The 13,585-nt window shown below is 37.7% G+C and overlaps 1 protein-coding gene across 2 annotated transcripts in view; it reads left to right on the top strand.

The window, feature by feature from the left end:
• LOC136885894 (zinc finger protein 12) overlaps positions 1-12,804 on the top strand; it is an 85,938-nt gene extending 73,134 nt beyond the window's left edge. Inside the window, exon 2 of one of the 2 annotated variants that reach the window (XM_067158584.2) lies at positions 10,599-12,804. In XM_067158584.2, the coding sequence (XP_067014685.2) occupies positions 10,599-11,457 (859 nt within the window). In that variant the 3' untranslated portion in view covers positions 11,458-12,804. The remainder of the gene's footprint in view (positions 1-10,598) is intronic. The other variant, XM_067158583.2, reaches the window with a different exon arrangement.
• Positions 12,805-13,585: the final 781 nt, after the last annotated feature.

Below are 13,585 nucleotides of genomic sequence, written 5' to 3'. Positions count from 1 at the left end.
AATTAGGACAATTAAAAGAAATTATCAAAAGGAAATACTTAACACTATAGAGGACACATTCAATCAGCATAAAACAAGAGACTATTACAAAACATTCAAGCAACATCAATTTAAGTTTACCCCTCCCACACTTATGTTAAGAAATAAAAATGGAAAAATGGCACACAATAATCAAGATAATGCTAACAGCCTTGCAGAATACTTTAAAGAGTTACTTAATTGTGAGGATCCTGTGGAACATTTAGAATTCGACCCTAACCCAAAAAATTAAATTCCATTACAAAAGATTATACCATCAGTTTACAATGAAGTGAAAACAGCAATTAATGCACTTAAAAACTGCAAAGCAGCAGGAGAGAATCAAATACTAGCAGAAATATGGAAGAATGCTAATGATCAGACTATTCAAAACCTACATAAATACATCATTGATATTTGGAACACAGAGAAGCTTCCCGAGGAATGGAATACAGCAATAATCCACCCGCTGCATAAGAAAGGCTCTGATCCATATAATTATCGGGGGATATCCTTGCTTGATATTACATACAAGATTTTATCCAAGATTATATACACAAGAATCCAAGAACAACTCAACCAAGAACTTGGAGAATATTAGGGAGGATTTCGACCAGGTAGAAGCTGTCCAGATCAAATAATTAGTTTAAAATGGATAATGAAGCACCGAAGAGTTCGAAGTTAGGGTCTAGTCATCACGTTTGTAGATTTAAAAAAAGCATCGTGAATCATTATTAAAAAGCCTTAAAAAATTTGGCTTATACCAAAAAACTTGTTAACCTCATTAGTACGACTTTTAAAAATACGGAGGCAAAAGTTAAATTTAGAAGTGAATTATCAGAATAATTCACTATAAGAACTGGACTTCGACAAGGAGACGGACTTTCACCATTGTTATTTAATTGTGCATTGGAGAAGGAATGGAACAAGAAATGCCAACCAACTATCAAGATCGGTAGAAATATTAAACTCAACTGCCTTGCTTTTGCGGACGATTTAGCATTACTTGAAAATACAATAGAAGAGGCTAAATTTAAAATTGAACAACTAGAAATTGTCTGTTAGGTCATCAGTCCAGAGGCTGGTTGGATCCTCAAATAGCATCACCAAAGGCTATGCAGTTATACGGAAACCACAAAAACCAATGGCAGTACCAAAATGAGACATACTAGGCAAGATGAGTGAGGTAGTTTGCCATTGCTTTCCTCACTGGGGCAGACAGTGGTATTGTAGCACAACTAACCCTATGAGCAACACCTTTCATGACACTCAGACACACTGGTTGTGCTGTGAATGTCATTAATCAGCACCACCCATACCCCAGCAGCTTCCATATTGTCACAGCCATGGATGAGACTGGGACTTAAGTGGAAGCTACACTTTGCTCTGGCCTGGCAAAAAAAATGGGATTACAAATTTCATTTGAAAAAACAGAAATGATGCCAACTTTTAAAGTTGATTTACCAGTTATGCAACTGAACAGTAATAAAGAGATTAAAATTGTTCAGAAATTCAAATATTTTGGGGAAATAATAACATGGAACACAAATGAAAAAGAAGCAATAGAACACAGAACAACTAAATTTAAACAAGCATGAAGACTTACCTGGCCAATTTAACGCCAAAAACTTCATAACTGGTCCGTATTGAAAAAAGATTTACATTGAAATATAAAGGGTAGGATTCTCCACCTGTTCAGTACAACTTAAAATGTGATATAAATTAAAATGACACATTTTATTATTAATTTTTAGGTACCAGTTTCGCCATTTTTTAATGCCATCATCAGCCTAGGGTTAAGCAAACAAGGACATTGAGTAATGCTCGGCAGTTTCGCTCGCCAGTTCCCCTTTAAATTCTCGCCGGTAACGTGGTGCTTGAGGTCCGGTTTGAATCAAGATCATTCTAGAATTACATTTGACCACCTGAAAACATCCTTTCTCATGAACGCGCACCCGTCAACCTACGGCCTCAGTCCATTCACACGTTTGAATATACTACTGAAATATAGGTTTAAAAACCATTTTATTCCCTGATAGTCAAGCTATTTCAGTAAGATTTAAGCAGGCTACAAGCCATGAAAGCCTTTTACTTGATTCTAAAAAATCCGACCAGTTTATGATGGCTTTCCGATTATAATCCATTGAGGAACTATCTTTTACAAAGATCAGACAATAAATGCTCTTCCTTCTTATACTGTATAGTAATACTCTGAAAAATTTAACTAATAATGTATATATGCTGAAATCTCTCATGATAGAATGTTCAAAAAGATTTTATATATTGCTTCAAGGTCAATACTCTAATTTTAATCAGCTGTGTAGATAGTCGAGACAGAAGATTTTACAAAAACTTGTTGGCTAGTGCAACTGTATACACAATCGTAGCATTTAACATCACCAGGTGATAGAAATGCACAGAGCTGTACATAGATCAATTTTACCTTTTGTTTAGAACTTTATTATCATGTATATATGAGAGTTTTATGCAGTCAAATGTTTTATGTTGTGACGTAGTTATAAATTGCTAGACTTTTAGAAGTTTTATTTGTGTACATACACATGTAATTTACACAATGTCCTTGTTTGCTTAACCCTAGGCTGATGATAGCATAAAAAATGCTGAAACCGGTACCTAAAAATTAATAATAAAATGTGACATTTTAATTTATATCACATTTTAAGTGGTATTGAACAGGTGGAGAATCCTACCCTTTATCTTTGAATGTTACCTGGCCAACCTATAAAAAAAAAAATCTCTTTCGATAAATGCTAAGCTGAAACACTATAATTCCATAGTTAAACCAGAAGCAACATATGCTAGTGAAACTTTATTCAAATTAAATGTAAAATCTACAACAGACAAATTACAGAAAACTGATAGAAGAATTCTTAGAACAAATATTAATAAAAAACACCAAGTTGATGGACAGTGAAGATTGTTGCCTAACAACATTGTCTATCGTGAATGTGAATCAATAATATCTACAATGCGTAAAAGAAGGATTTCCTTTTTCTGTCACATATTAAGATTACCAGACACCAGGATATTGAAACAACTATTTGATTACTTTTAAGTTCAGAATGATTTGGAAGAATTGGGTATAACTTGGCAACAAATCAAAGACAGAAAAGAGAAGAGGATTTTGAAGAACAAAAGCATAAGTCTCAAACTAAAAACAGTTGAACGGAAACAATATACTATATCGGACACACAAAGGGCTTCCAGGTCGGAGAGGATGAGAAAGTTCTGGGAGAAGAAAAAGAAGAAATTAACTCAAATGTATTGATTTAAGTGCTCCAATGTGGGCGTAAAATATGTAAATAAATAATGTACCATCGTACTCCTGTATTGCACATGACATGTAGAATAAGCAGTTTTGACCAATTGTATCTCCTGACTTTTCCTGATTTTCATATCAAAATCACCTAATTTTTGGTTTTGCAAAGTTGGCAGGATGTAATGGTGTTTGGTTTAGTGTGACTTAGGTTGTTTGGAGTTGTATGTGACACTCATCATTTGCTACTGTCCATTGCTCAACAACTTCCCCATTTCATCAGTTTCCCTGTATCCTCAATTTGTACTGTGACTGTTGAAGTTGCCTGCAGCAATCTTAGCACACTTGCTACCCAAGTTTGCCTATTCCATAAAAGCAGTCAAACTGTTTTGAAAGTGGTTAGAAGAATGATGTTATAGTGACACTTTTGATTTTTGTTAGAATTTCAGTATTTTCTTCTCACTAAAATGAAATGAATTGAAATGGCATATGGCTTTCAGTGCCAGGACATGTTCGGCTCGCCAGGTGCAGGTCTTTTGATTTGGCCGTGTTGACTGTTTGACTTCCGAGAATTGCTCTCCGGAATGTGATAAAAGAAATTGTGTTAGTCGTTTAACTTGCTAAAACCCTGTGGTGGCTTCTGCTATATAAAATGACGATCTGATTTGGGCAGCTTGTCTCGCGATCTTATCTGGCAAATGTTTAATCCGCGTTGCCTTGGAGAACTGTCTTCGTGCACGACCTAGTGTGATAGCGGTGTGACATGGTCTGATTGTTCGTGGAATATTCCGGAGGAATGGGAAGTAGAGTTGTGTCGTCATCTAGCTGCCCGAATCAGATCGCCATTTTATATGGCAGAAGCCACCACAGGGTTTTAGAAAGTTAAACGACTAACACAATTTCTTTTATCACATTCCGGAGAGCAATTCTCGGAAGTTAAACAGTCAACACGGCTTTTTAACCACAAGAATATCACTCAAGGAAGTTATTAAATATAAACAACAAATACCTGAAGACTGGTGCATATGACATAAGCTTTCATTCAAGCACAAGTGTTTTTTGAATAAGTGCCTTACCATAGACACTTTAGAATATTTTAAAGTATGTTTATTAAAAACAAAGTGTTTAACATCACCACAGACGCGAATTTTAATTAAGTTATTATTTTCCCACAAATACCTGAAGATTATTACAAACACAAACTTTTTATTCACGCCACCTAATGTTATCAAAAAGAATTTTACCATAGACGCTTTTAAATATTTTAGATATGTTTTTCATCATTTAAGTTTTTTTTAAACACAATTGTAAACGATACTGTAATTTAAGTATCATTCACATAAATCTCCTTACCCCCAACCCCCCCCCCCCATCTTCCATTTCATTTAAAGCATCTAGAACAATAGTTTTTAGATTCCCATGGGATATAGTTTTAAGATCCAATGTGCTTGCTTTTAAATGTTATCATCTAAGATTTTTTATATACAGCTGAAGATGACCACTAAGTGGTCGAAACATGTACTGTGTTTGTTAATGTATTTTTAAGTTTGCCAAAGGCAAAAGAAATAAAGTATCGATTAGGTGGCCTTTAAGATTAATTTGTTGATTATACTCATCGATACGGCCATGAAGTGGACAGCTTGCAAATTCTTTATGGTGAACTTCGCTCCGGCAGTAGACCTCATGGAGCCCCTCTTAAGCGTTTTAAGGACCAGCTGAAACACATCATGAAGACAACTGGTATAGATCTACAGACAGGGGAAGAATGTGCTGTCGACCGCTCACTTCGGCGGAACACTACATCCACATCCACTGCTGTCAACTCGTTTGAAAGAGAACGCCGCAGACATCAAGAGGCCAAGCGACAAGCAAGAAAACTCCTGTCAATTATAAAACCGTCTTCCTCCATCCATTCCGTGCGATTCATTTGGGCATATGTTTTATGCCAGGATTGGTCTGTTTAGTCATCGTAAACACATCCATAAACCAAGTTGAGCTGTGAGGTTGCACCCGGGAGATAGTGGGTTCGAATTCCACTGTCGGCAGCCCTGAAGATGGTTTTCTGTGGTTTTCCTGTTTTCACACCAGGCAAATGCTGGGGCTGTACCTTAATTAAGGCCACGGCCTTTTCTTTCCAACTCCTAGGCCTTTCCTATCTCGTCGCCATAAGACCTCTCTGTGCCAGTGTGACGTTAAGCCACTAGCAAAACTGAGTTGAACTGGTCAATGTATGCAGGAAGAAGTTATATATATTCGGATCGAGTTACAGTTGCCGACGATGAGGCAGTGCTATCAGCATGGTGACTTACAATGGTTCTGGAGGGAAAAGCAAATTTAAGATTTAACCAAAAATTTTATTATGTTGCACGTATATTGTTAGATTCAGAAGACAGTGATGCTGATAGTGACAGTTATTTTAATGATCTGAATGGTGCCAATGATGCAGAAGATGGAACAGGTGACATTGACATTATAAACATTCAATCACAGTGAGCAGAGTTTGGAATAGCGCAAAACGTTCTTTTTACCGATTCTGAACCTATAAATATATTTGGAGCATCTGGGTATGGCGTTGCATGAACGCCAATGCAGAATGAAGAAGAATTTTTGAACATTTCTTTTCTGATGAACTAGTAGAACTGATTAGGGGGTGGGGGGTGGGGGTAGAGAGAGAGAGAAAATGTCTTTGGCATTTTTTAATGTTTCAATGATAACTTTGCCCTGGTGAAACAATGTTCATACTTGAGGACAGGAAAAAATAACCAAAATAAATGACTCAACAGGTGCAAAATAAGTAGTCTTCTTCTTCTTTTCTAGCCTATTTCAATCCACTGCTGGATATAGGCCTCTTCCATGTGCTTCCATCGTCTTCGGTCTTGAGCCACTTGGATTAATATGAAAACTGTTTGTGGCAAGTTAAAGACCTCCTGTAAGGCCATGTTTGCTTCCTTCCCATTCGTAGCCCTTTCCTATCCTTGTAAAAAACTTTGATGTGTTAGTGCAACATTTGAAAAAAGGAGAGAGAACAACCTATGGTGGGACAAAATTCTGAAAATTCTGATGCTTCAGCATTTGTTATAATCTCTAATTATGGAAGGAACATTTAAGTGATTGGTAAGCAGTCAAAACACTCGTATCGGTAACAAAGTGTAAACCTGGTTGCTTGCTGGTATTCCTGACGGGAAAGAGACTTCAAAGCCACAGGTGAACCTGGAGGATGCAGTTTCTATACCTAATGGCAGAATAGAACGGCAAGTGCTATGCGCACAAACTGTTTAATTACACTTGCAAGGACACTGCTTCATACTGTAAAGTGTGCCCTTCTGACAGATGAGTTTGACAGCTAGTGAAGAATTAAAAGAATTCTTTGAACACTGGATTGTATGCCTTGTATATTTCAAAACTAAGGAGGAATATAATCCAACAATCCTGATGGGCCTCGGCCCACCAAGCGGCTGCTGTTCGGTCCAAAGGCTTGCAGATTACGAAGTGATGCTTGGTCAGCACGAAAAATCCTCTCGGCTTTCTAGACCGAGGTCACTATCTCACCACCAGATAGCTCCTAAATTGTAATCACGTAGGATGTGTCAACCTGGAACCAATCAGGTAAAATCCCTGACCTGGCCAGAAATTGAACCTGAGGCCTCCAGATGAGAAGCAGGCACGCTACCCCTACTCCGTGGGGCCTTCCAAAGGAATACGAGATACCGGCGTGTATATAGGATGCAACCGTGGGAACTGGATGTGGGGAGAAAACTATGTAAGTTAGGTCAAGAAAAAAAGTGCAAACGCGTGCGAAGGAGTGCAAATGAACACAAGAGTTCACGTGCATTATGTTATGTCTTTTGACTGTAATCCTTATGTATGATGATTTAAGTTTTGGTAGAGATTATTTTGAGAAGGAAGTGTATAATTTCGTACCTGGTCTTTAAGACCATGCACAGCTAATTAAAGGCTTAAGTAGCAGCTCCTAGTTATTTCTGTTGAGCAAAACTCTTTTGTTTGTTTTGTTGTTTTTTGTTGACTTAACATCCCTGATCGGGAAGAAGGAATTTTTATTGTTGTATGCATAACATTCTAAACAGCATTACATATTATACTCTTTATGGGGAAAAATAAAATATAATATAAAATTATAGTATGTGAAGGGTACTCAATTTTTTGTTTCTCCTGAAAAAATAGATTCCTATAGACAAGTGCCTCTTCAGCCACTCGTGTGCATTTGTGTCAGAAACTCATCTACTGATATATTTTTGTCTGGTGGGAAAAATTTACAGAATTGCAATTTTAGGTATTTCAGAAGGTATCTGATTTTCTGTGTCCTAGTAACGGTATAGTCACTTTATCTCCTGGACTACGACCTATATATAACATAAAGAAAATCAACATAAATCTATATTGCGTAAAAAAACATCGGGGGAAAATGGCACGTGTTACTCATTGCTGTGAGAAGTGGGCCCAGTTTCTTCAATGATTGTTAAGTGTTAACATTGTTGTTAAGGAGACTTAACACATAATTGAACAAAATGACAGTCTCATCAAGAAATGTTAACTCTAACAAATTGTTAATACTTGCATTAAATTAACATGGCAGCATCCCTGTGTTAAACCTCTTAATAGCTGTTTCAAAATGGTACCATTTAGAAGACAAAAGTTTGAAGCTTTACTGCTGTATGAAGACTATTTATAAACTGAAGAAGGCAAAGGACAGCCCTTACTAAGTAAAAATGACTTTTGACGGTTGTCAGAAGAAAGTTTTCTACAAAGATATCTAATTACCAAAGCCATAATGAACAAGGCAACAGAAGATTTCAACGAGCTTCAATGTACCTGTTGGGGGACACTGAATACTAACTTGTATATAAGGGTTTAGGTCAATACTCTTTCGTATTCGAAGAAACTGAGGGCAAATATCATCATGCAGGTTCCGCTTTGGACCAAGTGGAGGTGATAGAAAACTAAAAGGCAAACACATTTTACTTAAACATGTCAGTTCTGCAACCTAATAATTTCTGAAAAATTTATAAATTCCCCTATCCCAATGCAACACATATATATCTGGAGAGTTACAACATAATCATTGGAGCGGTGGCCTAGTTATCACCGTACTTGTCTCTAAACCTCGACAATGTGGGTTCAAGTCTCATTGTAGCTATATTTTTTGCACAAAATAGATTATTATTTGAGGGAACATAAAGTTTAAAGTGCAAATAAAATTATTAGGCAAACTGCAGTAAACATTCTTATCTACAGCAGTAACTGTGAGAACATTAAGGCCTACAGTAATTTAAGCTCATTAATTTCTGTTGGATGCAAGGTCTGGCCTCTACTTGTTAGATATTATGCTTCAGACTCTTTTCATGTAATCGTGGCGACTATGTCCACGAGTGCAAGACAAGAGTGTGTAAAATTCTGCAAAGAATTCCTGCTGCCATTGCAGCATTAACAAGGCATTCCATTATTTTCCCCGCAGTAAAAGAATGCCTGGAAATCATTCAAGACATATCAATTATCACATTTTCCCAGTGATGTAGGAGCGTCAGATTGCAATTAAATGTGATTTAACAGTCTCTTCTTTCATTTTCTAAGCACACTTGCATACTTACAAATTAAATATGTAAAAACATTTTTCTGGTATTCATCATAATAATGCTTTTGTTGCCATTTACTTGACATGTTTGTCATATCAGTCTCTGCTAACCATAACCCATAATGTCAAACGAGTTTGTGACAAAGTACTATTTCAACACACCACTAGAAGCGCTTTATGTAAAGAAACAATAGACGCTCACTATCAAACACATTCAGAAATCTCACGGAAATTTGTTAATTTGTCTTTAACTATCATTTCGTAACAAATGTTAATGTATTTGTAAAACAGGGTACTTTTAACTTAAGTGTTAAATTAATAACAATTCTTAGTTAACATTTGTTAAGTAAAATTTAACAGAGTTGAAGAAACTAGGCTATAGTAGTCTTATAAATAAGGTAAATTGACAAGTCCCATGTTGAGAATAAAACCAATAAATACTAAAATCTCAGTAAATGTCACCATTGCCTACTCCTGCCATATAAACAGAGGCTTCATTGTAGGTATCAGTTTGAGTTTCTTCGTCAGCAGTGTGTTTATTAGTTTCATTGGCTGAATAACATTTCTGTTAAAAAAAAAAAAAAAAAAAAAGAACTAGCTAAATTATTGCAGTAGTCTTGCATCAGCTAGTAGATTAAAGTCTCATAACCCAGTTCGTTTCGAGAAAGGATATTCATTAATATGCATACAAATTTTTATTTTTATAATCCATGAATTCATGAATTTTTAACAACACAAAATCAATTGTATTGAATAGGTGGAATAGGAAAAAAAAAAAAAAAAAAATTAAAACATTTGTATGCAAATTATAGCAAATTTCAATACGGGTCTAAACATGAGAATAGTTACATGTAAAGGATATTCAATCATCACTCAAAACATCCTTCCATAACAGCACTTGCAGCAGCATTTGTAACACTTTCATCCTCGAGGATTGTTCAACACTTAATTCACCAACAGTAAACTCAGAAATGTCTGATAAAATAACTGCCACTGTTTAGTGCTGTATCCCCAATGTTACTGTCGTGTATATGAGCACTTTCATCCTTCCACAACTGACACAGTCTACTTGTCGATACCATAACAGCTAGACTGGTGCATAGTGACAGCTGGGCTACACTCCATGGAATATAACTCTATTGGGAGAGAGAAATATTGTTATTTTGCTTTACATCCCGCTAACTACTTTTACGGGTTTTTTTGGAGATGCCGAGGTGCTGGAATTTAGTCCCTCAGGAGTTCTTTTACATGCTAGTAAATCTACCAACAGGAGGCTGAAGTTTTTGAGCACCTTCACAAACCACCAAACTGAGCCAGGATCGAAGCTGCCAAGTCAGGGTCAGAAGGCTAGTGCCTCAACCATCTGAGCCACTCAGCCCAGTAATTGGGAGAAAGATTACTTGTAGATGTTCCAAGGTTTGATGAAAGAGTGCAGCACCTGCGTATCTACCTTTCTGCGTAGGTATATGTTGTAGTGGCTTGCCATTCCAATTTTAAGCAGTCAGAAATCCTGATGTTTGAAGTAGAGTGTGTCTAGAGACCTTGACAGCCAATTGGAAAGGGTTATAAACTAGATTCAATTAAGGGCACTATCATTTCCTTCCCAGTCCCATCCCATCGTTGCTGTAAGTCATTTCTGAGTATGTGCAGTGTAAAATTAATAGTCTTTGTTTTGAGTTCTTGTTCACTTATTTCATGTTCTCTTTTTGTCAGATTGTCCCCTGTTCCCCCTTTGAATGCTGCTGCAGAAGGAAGGAATGACTTGGCAGATGGTGATAATATTGACTGCTCTCTGACAGGAGGGGCTATGCCCAGTGCCGTCGAGTTGCCCAGGTGTGACAAGTGTGGTAAAATGTTTGCAAGGGAGAGTACCCTTTTGACTCACCTTAGAACACATGATGGAGACATGCCATATCAGTGCGACGTCTGCCAGGCCAGGTTTGCAGACTGGAGCACCGAGCTGATTCCACACCTCAGGATGCATGGCAGTAGTACTAACGCGTATCCGTGTCATGTTTGTGGAGAGGAATACGTGTCGAGGTCATGTCTGAAGAAACACCTGAGGTCTCACGAAGGTGTGGAAGTTAGCGACAGTGATGGAGATCTGTTCGAAGCAAAGCATCACCACAAATACAAGTGCGAGCGCTGTGACAGCGTGTTCACAACTCGCAAGTCACGTTTGCGTCATGCAAGGGAGACGCACGTCTTGGAACGCCGCTTCACCTGCAACCTGTGCCAGAGGAGTTTCTTTTCAAAAAATCAGGTGAGATCCCATATGCGCTGGCACTCTGCAGAACGACCATATAAATGTTCCTCCTGCAGTCTCTCGTTCCAAGTAAAGGCAAGTCTCATAGGTCACCAGCGAGTCCACACCAGAGAATGTGTTTATCAGTGTCACATCTGTGGAATCATGTTCTTGCACGCTAATGGTCTACGACGACATCTTCGCTATCACAGCCAGGTGAAACAATTCGAGTGTGATGTTTGTAAGAGAACATTCTTCCTCAAGAGTACCTTGACAAAACACATTGTTAAAAATCATTCTCGCTCGTATGACCTGGATAAAGGTTGAAATTTGAAAGAATGAACCACAAAGTCCGTTGACACAACATGAAATATTTTTTATTTGTTAGTAAACTCTTGTTTACCATGTTGCACTATAATTTACACATTGCTGAAACTGGCCCTTATTGATTAAAAAGACCTTAATTATTGTCTCAGGTATTGAGGTTGGAGATGGTATGGTTCAGAAAACTGTTCAAATTGCTGATATGTCAGGATGATAAACAGAAGAGTAAAATGCTGCGTGAGTTTTTATACGGAGTTGAATCCTGGACATTGACCAAGACATCGAAACCCTTTGAAATGAGAAGCTTAGAATATTATGGGTTGAACATGAAACTAACCAAAAAGTATCAAGCTGAACGAATAAAGAAGAAAAGCTTCTTAGAACCTTCCAACAAAAGAAGTTGGAATACTTTGGGTATGTGATGAGGAATGGAGGAAAGTGCTGAATGTCTAATATCGAGCTGAACAAATACAGAAAAAGAGCTTCTTAGAATCTTCTAACAAAAGAAGTTAAAATACTTCAGGTAGATCATAAGGAATGGAGGAAAGTACTGAATAATCCAGCTGATCATGCAAGAGAAGATCTTTGGTAAGATAGGTAGAGTACACTGATGACACATCTCCCAGTTAAGGAACATGAGAAACTGGTACCAAAATGTGTTCTTTTCCAAAATGCCACCAAGTCTGAAATTGCCATGGTGATTGCCAACATCAAGAATGGATAACAAGTTGGGGATGGTGTGATATTGAGACCAGTCCAAGGCAGAGAATTGTTCAGTCACCTTTACCATTTATAATTTTATGGTAATATACTCTATGGTTCCAAAACATGAACAGTTTGGGAGAACCACCAAGAGAAGGTGAATGCCTATCATAGGAAATGTGATGCTACGAATCCTCAGGCCTATCAGATATGGAAGAGTGTGGGTTCAGAATACAGGCAAAGAGTTAGCATGATGGGTGAATATCAGAAGCAAACGTATCAATATGGCAGGTCGTGGTGAGGGTGCCTGGTATCGAGAGTGCCTAGAGCTGTGATGGAGAGAAAACCACAAGGGACTTGATTCCTTGATTAACCAAGGCTGTGATGGTCTTGAAAGAGACTTTAACCAGCTGGGCATGATTAGAAATTGGAAGAGGGAGAAGCACTGATTTGACAGAGATGGAGGCAACATGTCAAGCCAGTTTGTGTGTTGTGTTGAAGGCTGGTGATATAAGGGATAAGGGCACTAGAGACAGTATTTGAAATACAAGAAGTACTGTGTGGTCATCTTATGATGTATTTTTGTGTATTATGAAGAAAATATACTCCCCCTTCCCTCTCCAATGAACAGAGTTATTGTCTACAACAGTCCCCTTAAACCACTACCTCCCAACCTCTTCCTTATTCACTGAACAGATTGCCTACAAGCATTCCCTTTATGCCCTACATAGTGACCACAACCAGAGCAAGGGTACTGGCTTCAGTCCAAATGTGGTCGCTGGAGGTAATGGACGATTAGTAGCTAAGGTTAAGTATAGAAAACTTTCTCACAAAGTTACTAAGGTGACACTGAAGAATTACCACAATCATATTTTTCTCACTTGTTCATAAATACCAAGTACCTAGGTGTTACTATAAGGAATGATCTCCATTGTGGTAATCATATTAATGAGGTTGTTAACCCTCAAACACATGTGTATGGGGTGGAGTCCATCCCAGGCCATTTTATTTCCTTGTGAAATGTACAAATAACTTTTCTGTGCTCTCTCTGCCCTTGTATCTTTCTGGCTGGATACCCACCATGTTTTCACTCAAGGTCAACTAGTTCCTGTGAGACAGTCAAACAGTGTACATTGTAAAACATTTACTGGGGTGGATTCCACCCCGTGCGTGTTTGTGTAAGTAGCACTCATACCAAGGTGAAGTGTAGGCATTTTTTTCACGTGCTTGTCTTTGTTACGGTAAGTAAATATCCTGCATTGTGTTTTATTCTCTACAGTTTAGATATGGTGTGGTGGTGTTACTGTAATAAAAATGTGGACTTCATTCTCAGTAGGAATTCTCTTTTATTTTCAGTATGAACAATATTTTATGAGCAGAAACCAGTACAGAGTGGATAGCTTTGAGCAAGGTCAGGAGAGAACAAGGA

Source organism: Anabrus simplex, chromosome X (genome assembly GCF_040414725.1).
Source record: "Anabrus simplex isolate iqAnaSimp1 chromosome X, ASM4041472v1, whole genome shotgun sequence".
In the NCBI taxonomy this organism is placed as follows: domain Eukaryota; kingdom Metazoa; phylum Arthropoda; class Insecta; order Orthoptera; family Tettigoniidae; genus Anabrus; species Anabrus simplex.
The sequence above is the reverse complement of the archived record's forward strand: the minus strand, read 5'-3'. Positions and strand labels throughout refer to the sequence as shown.